The sequence below is a fragment of the Lipotes vexillifer genome, unplaced genomic scaffold (genome assembly GCF_000442215.2).
Source record: "Lipotes vexillifer unplaced genomic scaffold, Lipotes_vexillifer_v1.1 scaffold243, whole genome shotgun sequence".
Lineage (NCBI taxonomy): Eukaryota > Metazoa > Chordata > Mammalia > Artiodactyla > Lipotidae > Lipotes > Lipotes vexillifer.
In genome coordinates this window covers 540,578-567,036 of record NW_006789558.1, presented here as the reverse complement: position 1 = coordinate 567,036, position 26,459 = coordinate 540,578, and the positions used below count along the sequence as shown (strand labels likewise).

Here is a 26,459-nt window from a genome sequence, read left to right as displayed (position 1 = left end):
ATATATATATATACAATGGAATATTACTCCACCATAAAAAAGAATGAAATAATGCCATTTGCAGCAACATGGATGGACCTAGGGATTTCTTTTAACTTTTTATTTTATACTGGAGTATAGTTGGTTAACCGTGTTGTGACAGTTTCAGGTGTACAGCAAAGTGATTCAGTTTATACATATACATGTATCTATTCTTTTTTCAAATTATTTTCCCATTTAGGTTGTTACATAAGGACCTAGAGATTGTCATACTAAGTGAAGTAAGTCACTTAGAGAAAAACCAATATCATATGATATCACTTATATGTGGAATCTAAAAAAAAATGATACAAATGAACTTATATACAAAACAGAAATAGACCTATAGACAGAGAACAGACTTGTGGTTGCTGAGGAGGACGGGGGTGGGGGAGGGAAGGATTGGGAGTGCAGGATTAGCAGGTGCAAACTATTATATATAGGATGGATAAACAACAAGGTCCTACTGTACAGCACAGGGAACTCTGTTCAATACCCTGTGATAAATCATAATGGAAAATAATATGAAAAAGAATATACATATATGTATTGATATAACAGAATCACTTTGCTGTACAGCAAAACTTAACACAACATTGTAAATCAGGTATGCTTCAATAAATTTTTTTTAAAAGCCCACAGCTAACATCATACTCAATGGTGAAAAACTGAAAACTTTCCCTCTTAGTAACAAGGCCAGAATATGCCCATTTTTGACGCTTCTATGTAAAACAGTACTGGGAGTCCTAACCAGAACAATTAGGCAAATAGAAGAAATAAAAGGCTTCCCAACTGCAAGGGAAGAAGTAAAATTGTCTGTTTACAGATGACATGATCTTACATGGACAAAACCCTAAGATTCCACAAACATATTGTTAAAATAAAGAAATTCAGTAAAGTTGCAGAACATAAAATCAACACACCAAAATCAGTTGTGTTTTTATACACTAACAATGAACCATCTGTAAAGGAAATTAAGAATACACTCCCATCTACAATAGCACTAAAAAGAATAAAATAATTAGGAATAAACTTAACCAAGTAGGTAAATGGCATGTACACTGAAAACTATAAAACATTGCTGAAAGTAATTAAACAAGACACAAATAAGTAGAAAAACATTCCACGTTCATGGGTTAAAGGAGTTAATATTGTTAAAATATTCGTAATACTCAAAGGGATCTACAGATTCGATGCAGTCCATGCCAAACTATCAATGGCATTTTTCACAGAAATAGAAATAACCATCTTAAAATTCATACGGAATCTCAAAGGACTCCAAGTAGCTAAAACAATCTTAAGGCAAAAAACAAAACTAGAGTCTTCACAGGAAAACGAACAAAAAAACTATAGAGTCTTTACAGTTGCTGATTTTAAAACATAGTACAAATTTACAGTATGGTACTGGCATGAAAACAGACACATGGACCAAAGGAACAGCATTTAAGAGACAGCACAGAAATAAACGCTCACTTCTATGGTCAAATGATCTTTGACAAAGTTTTCAGGGCCACACAATGGGGAAGAGATAGTCTCTTCCACAAACGGTGCTAGGAAAACTGAATATCCACAAGCAAAACAATAAAATGGGGCCCTTATATTGCACCATATACAAAAATCAACTCAAAGTTGATTAGATACCTAAATGTAAGACCTGAAACTATAAACTCCTAGAAGAAATCATACAGGAAAAACTTCACGACACTGGATTTGGCAATGATTTCTTAGATACGGCACCCAAAGAACAGGCATAAAAAGCAAAAGCAGACAAATGGAACTACGTCAAACTTAAAAACTTCTGCATAGCAAAGGAAACAACGAACAAAACGAAAAAGCAATCCACAGAATGGAAGAAAATATTGCCAACCGCAGATCTGATAAGGAATTAGTATCCAGGATACATAAAAAACTACAACTCAACAACAACAAAAATCCCCCCATAACCTGCTTTAATAATCAACAGAGGACTTGAATAGACCTGTCTCCAAAGAAGATAATTTGTAAATGGTCAACAAGCACATGAAAAGGTGCTCAACATCACTAATCATCAGGGAAATGCAAATCAAAACCACAATGAGGTACCACCTCACATCCGTTACAATGGTCACTATTAAGAAAAAAGAAAGTAAAGTGTTGGCAAGGATATGGAGAAATTGATACCCTTGTGCTCTGTTGGTGGGAATGTAAAATGGTGCAGGTAGTATGGAAAACAGTATGAAAGTTCCTCGAAAAATTAAAAATAGAATTGCTATGTCACCCAGCACATCTTATTTCCTAGTATACATCCCAAAGGATTGAAAACAAGATTTCAAAGAGGTATGTGCACACCTATGTTCATTGCAGCATTATTCACAATAGCCAAGAGGTGGAAGCAACCTACATGTCTACTGGCTGATGACTGGATAAAGAAAATGTGATGTATACGTACAATGGAATACTATTCAGCCGTAAAACAGAAGGAAAGCCTGTTTTATGTTATAACATGGATGAACCTCGAGGACATTATGCTAAGTGAAGCAGTCACAGGGAGACAAATGTTGCATGATTCCATTTACATGGAGTGTGTAAAGTGATCGGATTCAAAGAAACAGAAAGTAGAATTATAGTTGCCAGGGGCTTGGGGAAGGGGAAAATGGAAGCTGTTCAAAGGGTAGAGAGTTTCAGTTTCGTAAGGTGAAAAAAACCTAGAGATCCATTGCACAGTGCATATAGTTAACACTAACGTACCATATACTCGATAATGATTAAGATGGTAAATTTTATGTTTGTGACTTTTTACCACAAGAAAAAAAGATAACTGACTAATGACAAAATAATTACAGTTGTGAAATTTATAACATATACAGAAGCAAAATATATGACCAAAATAGCACAAAGGCAATAAGGGGAAGAACACAGGCATACCATTTTTAGGTCTTCAAATTTCATATGAAGAGGTCTAAAATTATTTGCAGATAAACTGTAAATTTAAAAAGAATGTTGAGGGCTTCCCTGGTGGCGCAGTGGTTGAGGGTCCGCCTGCCGATGCAGGGGATACGGGTTCGTGCCCCGGTCTGGGAGGATCCCACATGCCGTGGGGCGGCTGGGCCCGTGGGCCATGGCCGCTGGGCCTGCTCGTCCGGAGCCTGTGCTCCACAATGGGAGAGGCCGCAGCAGTGAGAGGCCCACATACGGCAAAAAAAAAAAAGAATGTTGAGAGAACTTAAAGAAAGCCTCAAGATGAATATTTTTAAGATAGTTATTTGACCCAAACAAATAGTTCACCAATTTGAAGGGTTTTTTTTTAAAGAAAATAACATTTCAATATTTGTATGGAAATGAAAATGATTTAGAATAGTGAAAAAATCTTGAAAAAGAATAAATGTTGAGGATTTACACTAAACGATTTCAAAACGTTCTAGAAACCTTTAATAGGTAAGCGAGTGGTACTGAAATAAAGGTAGAGAGGTCAATGGGACAGAATCAAAAGGCCAGAAACTCTGCGTCGGTCTGTCTCTGTCTCTCAGCTGCTACAAAGGCAGCAGAGTCAATACTATCAAAAACTGCCTTGTTCATCTGCTCCTGGCCAACGAGTGGTTGTAATTCCAAATCTTAGAATTTCACAGTAACAGAAAGTCTAAACCTAAATGCCGTCATCTCTCTTTCTTGCTCTTTATCCTAATCATATATATGTTCACTTCTGCCACCTCTAAGTATCCAGCTAAGGGAAAAAAGAAAATGTAAGACTTAACTTTGTCATTATTTTTATTGCCACTTAGCGGAGTGGACGTTACTAAGTAAAGAAAGGTGTGGCAATCCATCGCAGTGAAGGTTGTTGATAATAGCTGCAGAATGTGGCCCACATTCATGAAGAAATCTCACTTGTCAGAGAAACAATAAACTGAATTAGAGTGTATGTCGGGAATATGACTGTAGGTGAAGACTGAATAAAAGTGTTCTCAGGCAATGGCGCCTTGCTTCTGATTACGTGCAGAGTAAACAGCACTGTGTCTTCCAGTCCCCGTCCTGGACCCTGGATTCCTGTGGACTCTGCACTATAATAAAAGGAGCTGTTCTATGCCATGACCCCAACTGCTAATCTTGTTCACCATGATGCTATATACCAAATTTTATAACCCATGTGAAATTAAAGATGCAATTAACACTCAACAAGCTCAGGAGCTCCCCAGTTGAGTAAACTCATTCATTCGTTCAGATTTGGAACAAGGCTACAATCCTTGTTCCAGACTATCCAGTGCCAGCTACTCCACAGAGCTGAATGAAACACCTCATTCTCTTTCTCCTTTAGGGACATATCTCTTTCTCCTATCCTTTAAAGGTTCAAATGCCTCAGCCTAGGTCCTACGTTCTCCTTTCCTTTTAGACTCTTGCCCTAAACATTCTCATCCATTCCTTCTTTTTTTTTTTTTTTATTGTGGACAAATATATATAACACAAAATTTACCATTTCATCCATCTTTTGATAAACAGTTCAGTGTATTAGGTACAATCACACTGCTGTGCACCACCGATTCTTGTATCAACAGTTATCACTGATGGCTATTCAAACTCGTATCTTTAGCTCCGATCTCTTTCCCCAAAGCTAACGGCCTTTTCAGCATCTTCTTTTGGATGTTATACCAGTCAGGTTTCTCTTAGGTGCAAGCAACATAAACATAATCAGATAGAAAGGATTCTATTGAAAGGATTTAGGGTAACTTGCAGAATCTATGGAAAGAATTAGCGAATCATGCTTAATCATGTTTGGGGGATTGAATATATATACCTCTCGCAATCACAATACAGAAGTGAGCCCATAAAAATACCACTGCTATTACAGCTGGGCACAGACCACCACTTGCAGTCATAGCTCTGGGTACCTACTGCTAGAAGCATAGGTGCTGGAGGCTCTGAAATCTGCATCTGGCTGCTGGCGCTCCACCGCTACTGCCACATTAGCATGGATTTGATAATGGCCTTCCTTTTCCACACCACCAGCCTCTACCTGGCTGACAAAGTCTGGGTCATCACAGCTGCCAGAGGAGCATCCAGCTCTGACCCATCATCGGATGGAATATTTGCCAAAGCAAAGGGCAGGTGCTAGGTGGCTGAAAAGGATGAAGAATGCTCACACCTTCAGGAGACACCTCAAACTCATCTCATTATGAATTTAACTTGAACTCCTCATATTTCTCCCAGAACATTCTTGGGTTCTTTTAATCAACCAGGTATGAAAGGCAGAGGTATAGATGTATTCATTCTACGGTCTTCTGCACCTCCGACAATCGCTTACACCCCAAGTGTATCTTGAATCCATCCACTTCTCTCAAGATCCACTACCATCATTTAAATCCAAGAGTTTCTACTTAGAATATTCCTAGTCTCACCCATTATAACAGCTTTATTGAATATAATTTACATGCAACACTATTCATGCATTTAAAGGTACAATTCAATGATTTTCAGTATTTTCACAGAGTTGTGATACAGATTGATCACAACAATCTATTTTAGAACATTATCATCTTCCCCAAAAGAAACTCTATACCCATGAACAGTCACTTCCCATTCCCCCTCACCCAATACCCCTACACTCAGACAGCCACTAATCTACCTTCTACATCAATGGAGTTGCCTATTTTGAACTTTGCAAATGAACAGTCCTTCGTGACTGGCTTCTTTCACTTCACATGTTTTCAAGGTTTGTCTATGTGTAGCATCTATCAGAATTTCATTTCTTTTCATTGCTGAACAACATTACATTGTAGGATTCATCACACGTTATTTGTTCAATCATTAGTTATTGGATTGTTTCCACTCTTTTGCTGTTATGAAGGATGCTGCTATGAACATTCATGTACTAGTTTTTGTATGAACATATATGTTCAATTCTCTTAGATACATACCCAGTCGTGCAGATCCTGGTCATATGCTAACTCCATTTTCAACATTTTAAAAACTGCTAGATGTTTTCCGAAGTGGCTACTCCCATTTTTCATTCCCACCAGCAATGTGAGTGTTCAAAATTTCTCCACATCCTCGCTGACACTCGCTGACACATTGTTTTCTGTCTCTGATTATACCTGTCTTACTGGATATGAAGTGTCTCACTGTAGTTTTGATTTGCACTTTCCCTTATTATTAATGACAGTGAACATCTCTTTACGTGCTTATTGGCCACCTGTATGTCTTCCCTGGAGAATGTATATTCAAAGCCTTTGCCCATTTTTAAACTGGGTTGTCTGTCTTTATATCATTGAGTTGTAAGCGTTCTTCATATTCTGGAAACAAGTTCCTTATCAGATATACGATTTGCAAATATTTTCCCCCTCTTTTATAAGTTGTCTTTCACTCTCTTGATAATGTATAATGTCCTTTGAGGAATATTTTTTTTAATTAAGCCCAATTAATCTATTTTTTTCCTTTTGTCCTTTGTGCTTTTTGTGTCATACCAAGAAACCACTGTCTAATCTAAGGTCGCAAAGATGTGACTACGTTTTCTACCAAGAGTTTTACAGCTGTAGCTCTTACACATGAGTCTTTACTCCCTTTTTAATTAATTTTTTATATGGTAAGATGTAGGAGTCCAAATTCATTCACATGCATGTGAATATCCAGTTGACACAACACCATTTGCTAAAAGACTGTCCTTTCAACAATGAATTATCTTGGCACTTTTGTCAAAAATCAGTTAACTGTAAATATATATTTATTTATGGACTTTCAACTGTAGGCCATTGATTTACACATCTATCCTTAGGCCTGTATGTCTTGACCATTATACCTTTCCAGCAAGTTTTAAAATCAGGATATATGAGACCCCTGACCTTGTTCTTTTAAAGATCGTTCTAGCTATTCTAGATCCTTGCAGTTATGCATGAATTTTAAGATCAGCTTGTTAACTTCTGCAGAAAAAAGAGACAGGTTTGATAGGGAGTGTTTTGATCCACTGATCAAACTGGGGAGTACTGCCATCATTTTTTTTTTTTTTTTTACATCTTTCTTGGAGTATAATTGCTTTACAATGATGTGTTAGTTTCTGCTGTATAACAAAGTGAATCAGCTGTACATATACATATATTACCATATCCCCTCCCTCTTGTGTCTCCTCCCACCTTCCCTATCCCACCCCTCTAGGTGGACACAAAGCACCGAGCTGACCTCCCTGTGCTATGCGGCTGCTTCCCACTAGCTATCTATTTTACATTTGGGAGTGTATATATGTCCATGCCACTCTCTCACTTCATTCCAGCTTCCCCTTCCCCTTCCCCATGTCCTCAAGTCCATTCTCTATGTCTGCATCTTTATTCCTGTCCTGCCCCTAGGTTCTTCAGAACCATTTTTTTTCTAGATTCCATATATATATGGAATATATATATATGTGTGTGTGTGTGTGTTAGCATGTGGTATTTGTTTTTCTCTTCCTTACTTCACTCTGTATGACAGACTCTAGGTCTATCCACCTCACTACAAATAACTCAATTTCGTTTCTTTTTATGGCTGAGTAATATTCCATTGTATATATGTGCCACATCTGCTTTATCCATTCATCTGTCAGTGGACACTTAGGTTGCTTCCATGTCCTGGCTATTATAAATAGAGCTGCAATGAACACTGTGGTACATGACTCGTTTTGAATCATGGTTTTCTCAGGGTATATGCCCAGTAGCGGGATTGCTGGGTCATATGGTAGTTCTATTTTTAGTTTTTTAAGGAACCTCCATACTGTTCTCCATAGTGGCTGTATCAATCTACATTCCCACCATCAGTGCAAGAGGGTTCCCTTTTCTCCACACCCTCTCCAGCATCTACCGTTTGTAGATTTTTTGATGATGGCCATTCTGACCAGTGTGAGGTGATACCTCATTGTAGTTTTAATTTGCATTTCTCTAATGATTAGTGATGTTGAGCATCCTTTCATGTGTCTGTTGGCAATCTGTATATCTTCTTCAGAGAAGTGTCTATTTATGTCTTCTACCCATTTTTGGATTGGGTGGTTTGTTTTTTTGATATTGAGCTGCATGAGCTGCTTGTAAATTTTGGAGATTAACCTTTGTCAGTTACCTCATTGGCAAATATTTTCTCCCATTCTGAGGGTTGTCTTTTCATCTTGTTTATGCTATCCTTTGCTGTTTAAAAGCTTTGAAGTTTCATTAGGTCCCATTTGTTTATTTTTGTTTTTATTTCCATTTCTCTAGAAGGTGGCTCAAAAAGGATCTTGCTGTGATTTATGTCATAGAGCATTCTGCCTATGTTTTCCTCTAAGAGTTTGACAGTGTCTGGTCTTACATTTAGGTCTTTCATCCATTTTGAGTTTACTTTTGTGTATGGTGTTAGGGAGTGTTCTATTTCATTCTTTTACATGTAGCTGTCCAGTTTTCTCAGCACCACTTATTAAAGAGACTGTCTTTTCTCCATTGTATATTCTTGCCTCCTTTATGAAAAAATAAGGTGACCATATGTGCATGGGTTTATCTCTGGGCTTTCTATCCTGTTCCATTGATCTATATTTCTGTTTTTGTGCCAGTACCATATTGTCTTGATTACTGTAGCTTTGTAGTACAGTCTGAAGTCAGGGAGCCTGATTCCTCCAGCTCCATTTTTCATTCTCAAGATTACTTTGGCTATTCGGGGTCTTTGTGTTTCCAAACAAATTGTGAAAATTTTTGTTCTAGTTCTGTAAAAAATGCCATTGGAAGTTTGATAGGGATTGCATTGAATCTGTAGATTGCTTTGGGTAGTATAGTCATTTTCACAATGGTGATTCTTCCAATCCCAGAACATGGTATATCTCTCCATCTGTTTTTTATCATATTTAATTTCTTTCATCAGTGTCTTATAGTTTTCTGCATATAGGTCTTTAGTCTCCTTAGGTAGGTTTATTCCTAGGTATTTTATTCTTTTTGTTGTAATGGTAAATTGGAGTGTTTCCTTAATTTCTCTTTCAGATTTTTCATCATCAGTGTATAGGAATGTAAGAGATTCCTGTGCATTAATTTTGTATCCTGCTACTTTACCAAATTCATTGATTAGCTCTAGTAGTTTCCTGGTAGCATCTCTAGGATTCTCTATGTATAGTATCATGTCATCTGCAAACAGTGACAGCTTCACTTCTTCTTTTCCGATTTGGATTCCTTTTCTTCTTGATTGCTGTGGCTAAAACTTCCAAAACTAAGTTGAATAATAGTGGTGAGAGTGGGAAACCTTGTCTTGTTCCTGATCTTAGAGGAAATGGTTTCAGTTTTTCACCACTGAGAATGATGTTGGCTGTGAGTTTGTCACATATGGCCTTTATTATGTTGAGGTAGGTTCCCTCTATGCCTACTTTCTGGAGGGTTTTTATCATAAATGGATGTTGAATTTTGTCAAAAGATTTTCCTGCATCTATTGAGATGATCATATGGTTTTTATCCTTCAGTTTGTTAATATGGTGTATCACCATATTAACAAATTGAAGGATTTGCGTGCACTGAAGAATCTTTGCATTCCTGGGAAAAACCCCACTGGATCATGGTGTATGATCCTTTCAATGTGCTGCTGGATTCTGTTTGCTAGTATTTTTTTGAGGATTTTTGCATCTATGTTCATCAGTGATATTGGCCTATAGTTTTCTCTGCAACATCCTTGTCTGGTTTTGATATCAGGGTGATGGTGGCCTCATAGAATGAGTTTGGGAGTGTTCCTCCCTCTGCTAATATTTTGGAAGAGTTTGAGAAGGATGGGTGTTAGCTCTTCTCTAAATGTTTGATAGAATTCGCCTGTGAAGCCATCTGGTCCCGGGCTTTTGTTTGTTGGAAGATTTTTAATCACAGTCTCAATTTCAGTGCTTGTGATTGGTCTGTTTATATTTTCTGTTTCTTCCTGATTCAGTCTCAGAAGGTTGTGCTTTTCTAAGAACCTGTCCATTTCTTCCAGGTTGTCCATTTTATTGGCATAGAGTTGCTTGTAGTAAATCTCATGATCCTTTGTATTTCTGCAGTGTCAGCTGTCACTTCTCCGTTTCCATTTCTAATTGTTGATTGGAGTCTTCTCCCTTTTTTCCTTGATGAGTCTGGCTAATGGTTTATCAGTTTTGTTTCTGGAATAGGAATGTTTGGGTTCTTCTCAAAGAACCAGCTTTTAGTTTTATTGATGTTTTGCTATAATTTCCTTCATTTCATTTATTTCTGATGTGATCTTTATGATTTCTTTCCTTCTGCTAACTTTGGGTTCTTTTTGTTCTTCTTTCTCTAATTGCTTTAGGTGTAAATTTGTTTATTTGAGATGTTTCTTGTTTATCGAGGTAGGATTGTATTGCTGTAAACTTCCCTCTTAGAACTTCTTTTGCTGCATCCCATAGGTTTTGGGTCGTCGTGTTTTCACTGTCATTTGGTTCTAGGTATTTTTTGATTTTTTTCAGTGATCTCTTGGTTATTTAGTAGTGTATTGTTTAGCCTCATTGTGTTTGTATTTTTTACAGATTTTTTTCCTGTAATTGATATCTAGTCTCATAGCGTTGTGGTCAGAAAAGATACTTGATACGATTTCAATTTTCTTAAATTTACCAAGGCTTGATTTGTGACCTAAGATATAATCTATCCTGGAGAATGTTCCATGAGCACTTGAGAAGAAAGTGTATTCTGTTGTTTTTGGATGGAATGTCCTATAAATATCAATTAAGTCCATCTTGTTTAATGTATCATTTAAAGCTTGTGTTTCCTTACTCATTTTCATTCTGCATGATCTGTCCATTGGTGAAAATGGGGTGTTAAAGTCCCCTACTATGATTGTGTTACTGTCAATTTCCTCTTTTATGGCTGTTAGCATTTGCCTTATGTATTGAGGTGCTCCTCTGTTGGGTGCATAAATATTTACAATTGTTATATCTTATTCGTGGATTGATCCCCTGATTGCCATCTTAACAATAATAAATCTTTCAATCTACAAATATGTGGTTAGTTTCCATTTATTTGTCTTCTTTTATTTCTTTAAAAAATGTTAAGTAGTTTGCAGAGAAGACATTTTGCCTTTATTGCTAAGTACATTCCTAAGTATTTCATTATTTTTGGTGCTATTGTAAATGGAAGTTTTAAAAACATATCAGGGCTGCCATTAACAAAGAGCCACAAACTAAGTGACTTAAACAACAAAAATTCATTCTCTCACAGTTCTGAATGAGAGAAATCCGAAATCAAAGTGTCAGCAGGACCATACTCTCTCTCCTAGCTTCTAACGCCTGACAGAAATCCTTGCCATTCCTTGGTGCTGCTGCATAAATCCAACCTGTCTTCATTACCACACGACCATCTTTCCTCTGGCTGTGTCTTCACATGTTATTCTCCTCTCCATGTATGTCTGTTTCTATGTCTTTTCTTTTTATGATAAGGACACCAGTCATTTTATATTAATGGTACACCCTACTCCAGAAGGATCTCATTTGAATTACATCTTAATGACATTTGCAAAAACCCTATTTCCAGTAACGTCACATTCATAGGTACCAGGTGTTGGGACTTCAACATATCTTTCTTGGGGTACAGATTCCAAGCTACAAAACTCTCATTTGGGGGTTGTTTATTGACAGTGTATACAAATGAAATAGATTTTTGTATATGGATCTTGAATCCTGCAACCTTGCTGAGTTCATTTATTAGTTCTCATATTTTTAGTGGATTCCTTAGGATTTCCTATACACAAACTCACATCATCTGTAAATATAATATTACTTCTTTCTGATCTAGATGCTTTTTATTTCCTGCCTAATTGTCCGGCATGGAACCTCCAGTACAATGTTGAATTCGGGTGATGAGCTTGGGAGCCTAGCAAGGTGAGAGGACATTCCACCTAGCAGTTAAAGCACCGGACACGGGTAAACGCATAGAGGAGGAATGAGTTTGGCTTACGAAACAGAAAGAGAAAACTTCTTTCACAACGAGACTGTGTAGTTGGTGAAGGACCTTACAGACCAAGAAGTCTTTTTTTTTTTTTTTTGCGGTACGCGGGCCTCTCACTGTTGTGGCCTCTCCCGTTGCGGAGCACAGGCTCCGGACGCGCAGGCTCAGCGGCCATGGCTCACGGGCCCAGCCACTCCGCGGCATGTGGGATCTTCCCGGACTGGGGCACGAACCCGTGTCCCCTGCATCAGCAGGTGGACTCTCAACCACTGCGCCACCAGGGAAGCCCAAGAAGTCTTGACTTTAATGAGAAATGAAGTCACTAAATGCTCTTAGGGAAAGGCATGCAGATTTTTCTGACAAATTAGAACAGGACAAACATGGAAGAGTGGGGTCAGTGGATTTGGACACCAGATCATAGACTATTCAGTTATCAAGAACAAATGACAGGGAATTCCCTGGTGGTCCAGTGGTTGGGACTCCGCACTCTCACTGCCGTGGACCTGGGTTCAATCCCTGGTTGGGGAACTAGAATCCCACAAGCCACAAAGGGCAGCCAAAAATTTTTTAAAAAAAGAATAAAAGGAGTCAGAACAATACCTGGTACATAACAAGCATTCAATTAAAATGTCTGCTATTATAAAATAATTCCAGGGACTGGTATGGTGGCATGGTAACAGAGGAAAGGCTGGGAAAATAAATCTTACTGGAAAAAGAAACAGCAAGATCAGATATACCGGTTTCACTTCACGAGGAAGATGACTACTAAATTTCTCTATAAAAGGCTGAGGAAAGAGGATGAGAAGTCTTATGAGGTTAATTAACTTCTATAATTTCCTGCAGGAACATACATTTAACTACTTTGAAAAAAGTGTCGTTTCTTGTATATTCCTAATTTTCTATACGTGGCCACTTTTAATTACATTTCAATGTCTTAAATCAACTCCAACATGGATAAAAACAAATTGTTTCATTGAGTAAATGAGGCAATGTGCAGTTGTCCTAGATTTAGAACTGGAGATACATTCAGATCCCAGCTCCATTCTGGGTAATCTTGAGCACATTACTGAACCACTCTGAGCTCGGTTATTATAACACGGGAGCTTTATATGCAATTTCTAGACAGTTTGCTGTGAGGGTTCAATGACATTAACACATTCTACACTCGTAGGTATTCAAAAGGTATCTTTTCCCTCCCTTCCCCTTAATAAGACAGGAGTTACAGTCTCTAACCAGATCCAACTGCTCATCATCTTTAGGATGTAAAGCAGGAGTTGAAGAGTGAAATAGGAATGTGAAAAAATTATCACTTGAAAATGAGAACTAGTTATCTAAAGGATTCAGGCTGGTGATCTCTCAGGGAAGTACATGAGGGATGCTTCTTCCCACCAGATCTACCCATGGAAAAATGGTCTCCACTAGGTGAATTCTTCGTCTGCACTTACAGGGGGCCATTTAAGGTTTGTCATACACTTCCTATCATCCAGCTGGTTGTGACACTATTTAAGCATGCAAATTTCTGGTTAAGGAAAGCAAGCTACAGCCCCCTAAAGGTTGAATGAATATTAGGCCATTTTTGTAATCATCCCAAATCATTAACACAGTATAATACGGGGAAAAAAAAGCATAATTTCATGAAAGGGCACTTTATGAAATCTCAAGACAACATGACTATGAACAGTTAAAATCTATTTACTCCTAGATTAATGTAACTAATCAAATGCTTTGGGTCTATTCATTCACCAGCAGTTCACATATAGAAAATATTTAATATTAGCCTAAATGAAATATATGTGAGAGAAAAATACGAGGAAAGGGAAAATAAATCTAACTTCTACTTTTTATTCACACCATTAGTACAATAAAAATTAATTTCAGAACAAATTCAGGAGTTTATTTGATCATTAAGGAAGCTTTAATGTCCTACCATATAATCTAGATTAATAGAAAAGACTGAATACAAACTATCTTAAGACATTAATCAAACTTTTAATGTATCAATTTATTGCATATGTCAGTACAAAAAAATAGAAAGTGTATTTTAAAAGAAATTTATTGTAAAAACACAAATGTAAATGTTTGCTTTTGCCATGATTAGCACATAATGTACTATAACATTCAGATTTGAGTTATAAAATTTTATCACTGCTTCAAATAAAATATGGCAAATAACAAAAATATGATTTACGTTATGAAATTGGATTAACTTATTTTATCCTGAACGTATTTGAAGAAGTTGAAAACAACTTGAATTTTCAGTATATGGAGTACTGACAGAAATTCTGTTATAAATGATGTTAAACAACACATACTCATCCCTGTTACATATGTATATATGACACCTTTCGTAAAAAAAGTGTCTCTTACACATGGTCCTATTGTTAAACTACATTTTTAAGATACAAAATATAAATGGAGGTATATTTGCACCATCTGGCAAAATGTGTTGACTACTATTAGGATGAATGCATTTATTTTGTCATACAAATCAATATACTATTTCTGATTAGCTGAGATGATGTGCGCATACGGCAATATAAGTCAACAGAAGTGCTTTTTATTTTCTACTCTGATTTAAAAAATATGTCTGTGCTCTGTCATTTCCCAACTTTACCTGAGTGATATGAAAATACATAAATTTAAGGATAATCCAAAAGCATTATGACTAATTCTTTTCACATCTTTCTCCATAATTGCTGTCAAACATAATAAGAAAAACAGAGACGGGAGAGGTCAGTGGAGGTTTTCAGTATATCTCGATCATAGTCTAATTTAAAAAGTGACTTCTGCGACACCCTCTTTTAAGGTTTATCTTATTTATTCCTAACCTCAAGGACAGGACTCAGTCAAAAACTACACTTTGGCTGGGCTTGCATGATAGTTTATATAAAATTGAATATGGCCTTCATTCTTTAATTCCACCAAACAAGCCCATACCCACCTCAAACCAAATCTTACAAACAAAAGAAATGAGTATGAAAGCATCAGGTGGTATGATTCTCAATAAATATTGTGGTATCATTAATCTGGTGACGCATTACCAAAGGTAGAATTTGGGTTATTCTCAACTGTCTACAGTCATGAAAAGATAAATTTAAGCTGTCCCATAACAAATTTCAGAACACCATTTTAATGAAACCACCAATTTTACAGTCAAAGTGTTTGCAAAAACATAGGGTAGATGCAGTATCAGGTGCTCCAGTTGCCCTCTCTGTTAGAAGCACGTTGAGTTCAAATGATCTGTTTTACATGTTATGCTTCCTTTTCACCAATCTCACCAGCTAATTATTTCCTAGATCTACATTTAAGAACGATGTCACATTTCCCTTTCCAGTTGTTTCTATCCTATTAGTATTCTTTTATCTGTTACAAATGATTTCTTCCTGTATTTTGCAATATCTTTTTTTAGGATCTTTTTTGCCATTTTACCCCCAATAATCCCTTTTAAAATAATGGATTTTAATCTCAATGGATTTTTTCTTGCCATATTTAAAATCACTCTAGGGTTTCCAAATTCCAGTAGCTTAATATCTTAAAAACTCATTCAGAAACTCCTACAGCTGCTCTTACATCAATGAGCCAGAAATTAATAAACAAGATGGACACACACCTATTGCCACTAAGAGATGAGTCCAAAATGAAGGTGTGACTCATGAAAGATTCAGGTTTTATTAAGACCAATTGCTTTGGCCACAATATTAGACACGTTTTTAAAAAATGATGCCACAGGCTTAATGGACCCCTGATAATAGGAGTTTGTCTTCTACCCCCTTCCCATCTAAGGAACCAGTCTCAAATACGGAAGGAAACTAGGAAGGAAAGATGTGCTACAACCCTAGACACCTTTTCCTTTTGTTGCAGAAAGAAAGGCTCCTCAACCCAAAGAGGAGAATGAAGGTAGGGATGGGACACATGTACTCCACAACTTCTGAAGTCCTGGGTCAAAAAGAAAAGGAGGGGATTGTTAATAAACCTGGAGTATTAAAAAAAAAAAAAAAAAAAAAAAAAGCAGCATAAAACAAAACACTGATGAAGAAAAAGCTTTTTATACTTCATCAGCATAATATTTATAACTAAAGTTGATAAATTCCTCCATAGTGTACTAGACTAAATGAAAACATAAGGTACTTTGTAAACTTTAAAGAATGATACAAGTCTAAGGTGTGCCATGTAAACTCATGTCTAAATACACTACATTTTGTTGTATTGACGTTCTTGTTAATACATTACTATTTAGGACAGCCATTCTACATAGCTATGACTGACAAGACGAAAAGTAGCCTTTAATTGTAGTGAATTTATAAATACAAAATACACCTTCCATGATACGCGTTTCCAACTTTTTTTTAAAAACGCACGACTTTTTTACAATTTATAGAAAACATTATCCTTTAGAAATCATACTTGCTATAAGTTATTTTTTTCTAAATACTGACATAAAGTGAATGATAAGAATGTTATTTGGCAAAAGTATTTCTAGCCCTATCTCTATGGAAAGTTTCAATTAAGGTCAAGATTACTGACCCATTATTTCTCTGCCCTAGCTGCTTGCACAAAGCCAATAAATATAGCTAAAATACTCAGAATATCACATGTTAAGGCTGACATAACGTACAGAGCTCAATTACATCTAATTTTTGAGGGCTGCTTGAAACAGCTTAGCTTATCCGTCTTCAGGTACATCCTGTGGGGATTAAGGGGCTCTTTAAATAAGGTGTTTCTTACCGTCTGTATGTCGAAATACTACTTCCCACTTACAGCCACTGCACTGTTAAATGTGGTCACAGGTTCTGTGATCAAAAGCTCTAGAGTTCCTTTATCCGCACATTCTCACACGTAGAAAATAAATAAGACTTCCTAAAGCTGTCTTTTGATGTGTTCTTCTATTTCATAACTGAAACATCAGACCAAAGAATATAGTTTTCATTTACTTTTGTTTTTGTAACTTTTATTTTCAGAAAGTCCAATAAATGATATCCTGGCTTTAGTGGGACAGATATACCTAGATACTTGGACTTAAAAATGAAATGTGGGAATTCTTGTAAAATAGTATGTACAATAACGTAATGATAAGACTTCCTAATTCTTAAACAGATTCTAATCTTCATTATGACTGCTATTAGTGGTTCAGCTGTAGACTTACAAAATCGACAGAAGCTAAAATTCTCTTTGCCACCAAAATTACAAATGTTAAAAAGTTCAAATATGCACATCAAAGCTGCAGTAAAATTCTCGATTTCTATTTTTACATGCCATGATCCAGACTGTACCTAACAAAACACGGTACGTTTATATTGGAAAATGGGGTCCCATTTATTTGTAAGAAAAAGCTGGATCTCAGCATTTACCAGAGCAAAATTCAATGGCAACCTGCACATAGGCCTCAATTTCATTTCTTGCTAAAGACAAAATAGAGTTTACATAAAAATAGATATAACCCAGGTTACCATATACATTGCTTTATGACCAGTATTTACATTAAAAACATTGCATTGCATAAGTCAAGGAATAAAATACCATCATGCATTTCATTTTTAAGGTGAAAAATGCAATTACAGAACTAAGTTTGCTTACCATGATTGTCCCAATATTTACTAAAGGAATAATACCCAAAGGTTTCTTGTTTACATATCTCCTTCCACACTTAGTCATTAATCTAAGTGTCACGTAGATTACACAACTTCAGCAACAAGAAACTTTTGAATATGCTATTATGATAGCATATTAAACTAAAGATATGGATACATAACCATATTGAAAGGTTCGATGAAAATGTATGAAATCCCAATAATTATAGTCCTTCAAATGTAAAAAACTATTTGGATCATTTTACCTTTCAAAGTTTAATGTCACTCTTCAGACAAGTACAGATATAACACACTTCTAGAAAGGAACATTCTTTATCATTCTGCACAAATTAAAATACAGTGCATTAATCAAAAAGAAAAACATTATATAATTGTTACATTAGATGAAGTTTTTGCCATTTCTTCAGGAGAATGACTCTTTATTACTTCTTTGATGAACTGTTCAAGGGCAGTGAAGTAACCCTGGCATTGCCATGTATCATTATGAGTTCCATCAGGAAAAATGGCTAATCTCTTAGTCCGAGATGGGGAAAGTTCATAAAGTTGCTTCATCATTACTGGTGGGATTAATTGGTCAGAGAGTCCAGAGATGAAAAGAGAAGGCATTCTGCACTGAGAGATTTTTCTGTAGGACAAAAATTTATTTTTGTAGCACCATAAAGGAAGGTAACGCATTGGAAAGAATGAAAATAAAGTGCTGGCCATATGCGGTATGCTTAAAAATGTGTTCTCCACCATGATGGCTGAAATCCTATGTGAATTTTCAGAGGCCAAATGAATAGCTACTGCCCCTCCCAAGGAACGGCCAAAAAGAAAAATTTTTGTTTTGTCAAGGTCAGGCCTGGTCATCACGTAGTCTAGCACAGCCTCGGAATCTAGGTAGAGCCCTTCTTCACTTGCTTCTCCTTCACTTTTTCCATATCCTCGATAATCAACAAGCAAAAGATTAACTTTGAGGTTAACCAACATAAGCAATGCATTCGGTAACCTGTGACCTATGTTGCCTGCATTCCCGTGAAAATAAATTATAGTTGGGGAATAGGGCGAACTGTCTCCAGTGTATCTTATCAAAATAAGATTTAGACGCACTCCATCTTTGGTCCTGATGAAAATGTTTTCATGTGGAATACCAGTCGGCATGGGAACATAAAGGCGTGAAGAAGATGGCTGCTCTGGGAAATAAAGCAATACATCCTGGAATTTATAGAGAATACCTGCTATTGATATAAATATTAACAAAAGTAAGATAATGCCTCCATACAGATGGAAAGTCACTATTAAAGGTAAAAGAGAAATACGGCAGAGAGCCCAAGACCATGAAGCCAAAGCTATTAGCCATCTTTCAACAAAGTTCCACAGCATCCAGGACTTTTCCATTGTGGCTCTCCGTAAGCGTCCTGAAGAGAGACAGAGATAGGGAGAATCAGTAATTCAACATATATCTATTATTTTAAAAGTTAGATCCATGATGTAATAAATCATGGTACTAGGTGAATCCTTGGAAACCTACATCAATCCATCCACAAAATCGATTGTTCTAATTTTCCTCATCCCTTCAGTTCTCAAGGTCTCCTTTCTCCCTCCATTGCTGTATATATGAAACACAAATATTCATCAAACTATATTCATTTTCTAAAAAAATGCAGGTACTTTCATTCATGTATTCTCCTTGATTTGACAGAAAAATAAGTTGATGCCATGTTCCCAATTTTTTATATGAGGGAACAAACGCTCTGGAGCATAAGTGGATTGGCCATGTCCCAGCTTTGCAGACAGAAGAGCTTGGAGACCAAGCAGCATGCTTCTAATGCTCCTGGTGCACCCACTGGTCAGCTAGGTAAGGTGAGGGCAACTTTTTTTTTTTTTTTTTTTTTTGCGGTACGCGGGCCTCTCGCTGCTGTGGCCTCTCCCGTTGCGGAGCACAGGCTCCAGACGCACAGGCTCAGCGGGCATGGCTCACGGGCCCAGCCGCTCCGCAGCACATGGGATCCTCCCAGACCGGGGCACGAACCCGTGTCCCCTGCATCGGCAGGCGGACTCTCAACCACTGCGCCACCAGGGAAGCCCCAGGGCAACTTTTTAATTTGAGGTAAAACTGACATATACCATATTAATTTCAGGGTGTACAACATAATGATTCAATATCTGTATATACTGCAAAATGATCACAATAAATCTAGTTAACATCCATCACCATACATAGTTACAAAATCTTTTTCTTGTGATGAGAACTTTTAAGATCTATGCTTAGCAACTTTCAAACATGCAATACAGTATTATTAACTTGTCACCATGCCGTACATAACATCCCCATGACTTATTTTACAACTGTTAAGTTTATACCTTTTGACCCACTTCTCTTATTTTGCTCACTACCCCCAGCTTCTGGCAACAACCAATATGTTCTGAGTATGGGGTTGTTTTGTTTGTTTTCAGAATCTACACATAAGTGAGATCATACAGTATTTGCCCTTCTCTGACTTACTTTACTTAGTATAATGCCCTCAAGATCTATCCATGTTGTTATAAATGGCAAAATGTCCTCCTTTTTAATGGATGAATAATACTCCATTGTGTGTGTGTGTATGCACACACACATCCCACATTTTCTTTATTCATTCATCCATCAATGAACACCTAGGTTGTCTCTGTATCCTGGCTATAGTAAATAATGCTACAGTAAACATGGTGGTGCATATATCTTTTTGAGTTAGTGCTAAATTTCAAGGCTTTAATCCATTTTGAGTTAATTTTTCTGTATGGTGTAAAACAGTAGTCCAGTTTCATTCTTCCACATGTGGACACCCAGTTTACCCAATATCATTTATTGAAGAAAATGTCCATTCCCCATTGTATATTCTTGGCTCCTTTGTCATAAATTAATTGACATATTATGTGTGGGTTTATTTCTGGGCTCTCTATTCTGTTCCATTGATCTATGTGCTTGTTTTTATGCCAATACCATACTGCTCTGATTACTATAGCTTTGTAATATGGTTTGAAATCAGGAAGCATGATGTCTCCACCTTTGTTTTCCTTTCTCAAGAATACTTTGACTATTCAGGGTCTTTTGTAGTTCCATACAAATTTTAGGATTATTTGTTTTATTTCTGAGATAAATGCCACTGGAATTTTGATAGGGATTGTACTGAATCTGTAGACTGCTTTGGGCGGTATGAACAATACTAATTCTCCCAATCCATGAGTACCAAATACCTTTCCACTTTCTTGTGTATCCTTTAATTTCTTTCATTAATGCCTTATAGTCTTCAGTGTTCAATTCTTTTACCTCTTTGGTTAAATTTATTCCTTGGTATTTTATTCTTTCTTTAAACTGAAATATAGTTGACTAACAATGTTTCAGGTGTACAGCAAATTGATTCAGCTATATTATATACACACACACACACACATATATATAACTTTCTCAGATTCTTTTCCATTATGTTATTACAAGATATTGAATGTATCTTGGGCTACATAGTAGGTCCTTGTTTATCTATTTTATATATAGTAGTGTATGCCTGTTAATCCCAAATTCCCAATTTATCTCCCCCTCTTTCCCCTTTGGTAACCATAAGTTTGCTTTCTATATCTGTGAGTCTACTTCTGTTTTGTAAATAAACTCATTTGTATAATTTTTTTATATTCCACATACAAGTGACACCATATGGTGTCTTTCTCTGACTTACTTCAATTAACAAGATAATCTCTAGGTCCATCCATGTTGCTGCAAATGGCATTATTTCATTCTTTTTTAGGGCTGAGTAATATTCCACTCTGTGTGTGTGTGTGTGTGTGTGTGTGTGTGTAGGCATCTTCTTTATCCATTCATCTGTTGATGTATACTTAGGCTGCTTCCACGTCTTGGCTATTGTAAATAGTGCTGCTATGAACACTGGGGTGCATCCATCTTTTTGAATGACAGTTTTCGTCTTTTCTGTATATGCCCAGGAATGAGACTGCTCGATCACAGAGTAATTCTATTTTTAGTTTTTAAGGAACCTCCATCCTGTTATCCATAATGGCTGCACCAATTTACATTCTCACCAACAGTTTAGGAGAGCTTCCTTTTCTCCACAACCTCTTCAATATTTACTATTTGTAGACTTTTTGATGATGGCCATTTTGATTGATCAGTGTGAGGTGGTATCTCATTGCAGTTTTGATTTGCATTTCTCTAATAATTAGTGATGCTGAGCATCTTTTCATGTGCCACTGGCCACCTGTATGTCTTCTTTGGAGAAATGTCTATTTAGGTCTTCTGCCCATTTTTGGATTGGGTTGTGGGTTTTTGTTTTTGTTTTTTTTGATATTGAGCTGTATAAACTGTTTGTATATTTTGGAAATTAAGGCCTTGTTGGTCTCATGGTTTGCAAATATTTTCTCCCAGTCCATAGGCTGTCTTTTTGTTTTGTTTATGATTTACTTTGTTGTGCAAAAGCTTTAAAGTTTAATTAAGTCCCATTTGTCTATTTTTGCTTTTGTTTCCATTTCTCTAGGAGACGGACCCAAAAAAATACTGTTGCAATTTATGTCAAAGAGTGTTCTGCCTAGCAATTTTATTCTTCCTGATGGAACTGTAAATGGGATCATTTTAATTTCTCTGACAGTTCATTATTAGCATATAGAAATATGACAGACTTTTATATATTGATTTTGTATCCTACAACTTTACTGAGCTAGGTAGGTTGAGGGCAAATTTTATTAAAGAGGTAGTTAACAGATTCTAACCTATCAAGACCAATCCAACAGAATTTATTGTCAATTTTCTTTTTCACATTATAGAAAAAAATTATAATTAAACTAAAATAAAAAACATAAAATATTTTCCCTTCTATTTGGAGGTTCTCACAGCTAAATTTAAAAAATAATTTAAATGGAATACTAGTTTCTAATATTGTATTATTTTTAAGAAAAAGTCTAATAATTTGTCTTTCATATCTGATTAAAAAGAAACTTTAGATTGTTAATACTGTGAAATATGCTCAATCTTTTATAGAGCCCTCACTGCAATTTCATACCAGTGGGTCAACAAAGATTGCTACAGTATACTGATAAGGCCATAAACACTTGGGGGATAAGTGTGAAACAAAGACACAGAAATTCTATTTCGGAACCAGAGATAAATGAAGAAAATGACTTACTGGAGAAAAATCTTTTTAAAGTTTGCTAAAAAATATAACTGATGTAAAGAAAATACAAAAGAAAAGCTTTCAGAAGTCATTGTTTTTGTTATCAAATAAAGTTTATGTGTGTCGTCTTAAAAAGGCACAAGAGGTGAGACGTTACAATTTTTCTTATGTAGTACTCATTTACTTATATATTTACCATTTTTAAAAATTACATTCTCTTTTACTCACTAACAAAACTACCATAAAGAAGTTATTCTTAAATTTAATACATAATTGTTAATGACTTATCTTTATAAAATTTTACTGTATGCCATAAGCTAATAAATGTGGCATTTTAGTTCACCAAATTAGATTTAAACACTGAAAACCAAGTTAAATTATACTGGCTACAAAGATGAGTTAGACGATTTAATAGATTCGATTTTTCACTACAATCTCACCAAAAATATTTTATTATTCCGCTAAACATGGACTTTCGAATCTGAATTTATGTTCAAATAACTCTCTTTGAACATAAACCAACAGTGTAGCATTTTTTCTGAAGTTTCTCTAAAATCAACACTGCCACCCAGTTGCAGCAAGTTTTATTACAATAAGCACTATGTTAAGCCAGAGAAAAGCAGGTATGTGAGGTAAAACAAAAATCCAAGCTTAACAACTAGAGAAGCAATACCTGAGCATTAGGTGTCAGACTTGGATAAGAACCAGATTGAAAGAGGCTACACCACAGCAGCCAAATAAGCCAATTACACTGAATACTGAATAATTGTTCCAGGTCAATAATCAATGCTGTTTACAATCTCTGACCACTATTCATCAACAGCTTAAATTATACAGGGCTACTCTATAATCCTTCACTGTAGTGGATAAGTCTGAACAACACATCTGAGCACTTAAATTTTTTATCTAATGCTTACTAAATTTTATTTCTTTAAGAGAACGATTTTCATTTGTACCCAGAAGTTATATTAGGAAAATCTGAAAACAGACTGGCATTTACTTTATACATCAAAATAAAATAATTTTTGTATAATGATTAGGATTAACAAGGTTTGGGATATAACACACAAATATACTAAGGCACTGTGTCATTTGGAAAATAAGATACCATTTAAGATACTTCTTTAGGGAAAAAATGTACTTTTTTTCATAGTCAAGCCAATCGTTTATGGCAGAAGTATCAGAGAGATGAGTAACTCAAATATCACTTATCTGGTGATATAGTAGGAAAAAACGCACTAAAATTCCACCACCCTTAAAGTCTGCTCTACCATATATTTGTTAAATAATCTTGGATTTATCAGTTATTTCCAGTTTGAATTTCCTTTTCAGTAGAATGAGAATTCTAAAAATGCCTATTTATAAAGCTGGTCAGCATTATCAAATAAAATTAATAAAAAAGCATTTACAAATGCTACAGATATATTAACTTCATTTGCTTTTGTGACTAGTATTTCTGGCTGTACTACTACATTCTTAACCATGTTCTGCTTGAATTAACATCAGAATTAGAACTTACCAAGCACCTATAAGAAAAAAAAATCTAGGAATTTGATAAGGGTATGGCAAAGCACTCCTACAACCTGGATAATCAGGAGTGAATTGACTCAAGTTTTCACATCAAAGTTCTTATAAAAAACTAATACAACACTAAATAAAACATAAACCTCCTAATACATGGACAGGGCATATTTTGAAATTCAAACCACCTATATAGGTTAAACTATATAAAGTTTTCAATTTTCAAACTTTGAAAAAATCTTTTTTAAAAAAGTAGCCTCTTTTTTTTTTTTTTTTGCTGCCTCCAAAACAAGACTTCACTCACAGAAAAGGCTCAGTAAACAGCTATTATCATCATTACCGTGACTGTCATCATTACCATCATCTTTGTTTTTACATCATCTTATTTCATTCTGTCCTTCTTGGGAACTGCAACTAGATGTTTAAAGATAAATTTGCTTTTTGAAACACACAGTTGCTTGCATATATTTATAATCATTCATAGGCAATTATGGCAAAACATCTATTTTTTAAAGGTCTTTCTATAATGTATACAGTAAATCTAACCTCATATAATGAGAAATGCCTGAGAACATGAGAAATGCCAGCATCACATGACAGTCAAATCTTTCGTTGAGAAATTTCCTGAAATCAAGTTTCTGAGCTCTTCCCCAGAAATCACAGGCTCTGTACAGAGACCAGCCTTTTGGTCTCTCGCACTGGGCTCTCCCTTCTCCTCTTTCTTCCAGAGGATGGGAACAGGACAGGATCCATGATCAGTGAGAGCTTCTGAAATAAGTTCTGCTTAAGCATCTCACTGTTGATCCAACCAGCTCTCCCATTTGTAACTACAGAAATATTTAAGGGCATTTTAACCCCGGAATAGGGAATTGTTGATGCGCTAGCTCTCAATATCCAGAGACCTGCTCACTGGCTGAGACGACATATTTTGAAGTGAAGTGAGGCTGGGACGGATGTGTGGTCTCCCTGTGATCATGGGTAGTGAATAAGAGCAGCCATCTTCCTGGGCTCCTCTGTCAGGAACCACAGTCCCCAGCATACCTCATGCTCTGGTGGCATCTCTGAGGGCTGTAACAATGTCTGAGCAATTTTCATTAATTTCAGCTGACTCATTTTTCCAATTTAAGTCATTTAATCCTCACAACTTAAGGAAGCATATAATGTTATTTCCCTTTTACAGATGAAAAACAAAAAAACCAGGTAGAGAGGTGAAGCAACTTGCTAACATTTACAAGGCTGATTAATGCTAGAGACAAGAGAAATCAAGCCTTTTTGACCCAAAGCTCTTAATCTCTGATTTCAAAGCATCTAACTATTTCTGAGTCTCTTAGAATCTCATTATGTTCATGGTATGGATGCTTCTTAAATCACTGGTAATTTCCTATAACAGCTGATTCGTCTTCAGAATCTTTTCAACATACAATATTGAACTTAAATTTGTAAGGCCAGGAACTGTGTTTTTCTTTTTCACTACTGTATCCCTATGGGTAGTACACCACTTTACATATATTCAAAACTAAAATGCTTTTTAAATGAACAATCCAGTAATGTATCTGAATTATTAGATTTCTAAGAAAATACAACTGAGCATTCTGAGCATCAGACATATATATTTAAGACTGGACATCAGAAAAATGGCATATCTGAGTCCATTATTGGTTAGGAACAATAGGGATTAACCTTGCAGTTTTCCACAAAGCATTCCTGAAAAGCTGCCTTAATTAAATGACTTTGTGATAAACAAAGGTAATCTTGCAATGGATTGTTAAAACCGTGGAAGTCAATAAAAGTCAATTCATTTTGAGGAATATCAAATGGATGTCAATTTTAAGGACAGGTTAATAAAAACTGTTCTAGAGTGTGTGTCTCTTCTCTATAATACATTACGGCATACTGGCGGTTTAGAAAGAGACCTCCATGCACGAAATGCCTTATTTTTCCTATAACCCCACTAGCCAATAATTTCTGCTCCTCCTTCTGTATCACACCTCCATGCTCTTAATGGAACTGGATCTATCAAACAATATAGGAAGGATTTTTTTTTGATAAATTTGCTGAAACTATCAACAAAGTACAATTACTAGAGCCATCTGCTGAGATGTAAAAACAACTTCACATAAACCCAGATGCTATGATGATCAATAAGAATGAACACTGCCTCTGGTACAGTCCACTGCACAGATCCTAGAGCTAACAGTAAGTTTTCCACTTATTTTGTCAAAAAATTAGTTTGAATAAAGGGTTAACAAAACCTTTTCTCGGACTTCCCTGGTGGCACAGTGGTTAAGAATCCACCTGCCACTGCAGGGGACACGGGTTCGTGCCCCGGTCCGGGAAGATCCCAC

The 26,459-nt window shown here is 36.0% G+C and overlaps 1 protein-coding gene across 1 annotated transcript in view; it reads right to left on the bottom strand.

Moving 5' to 3' along the window:
- Window positions 1-17,162: 17,162 nt before the first annotated feature.
- ABHD13 (abhydrolase domain containing 13) overlaps window positions 17,163-26,459 on the bottom strand; it is a 15,564-nt gene continuing 6,267 nt past the window's right edge. Inside the window, exon 2 of the mRNA XM_007462723.1 lies at window positions 17,163-18,855. Within this exon, the coding sequence (XP_007462785.1) occupies window positions 17,822-18,835 (1,014 nt within the window). The 5' untranslated portion in view covers window positions 18,836-18,855 and the 3' untranslated portion in view covers window positions 17,163-17,821. The remainder of the gene's footprint in view (window positions 18,856-26,459) is intronic.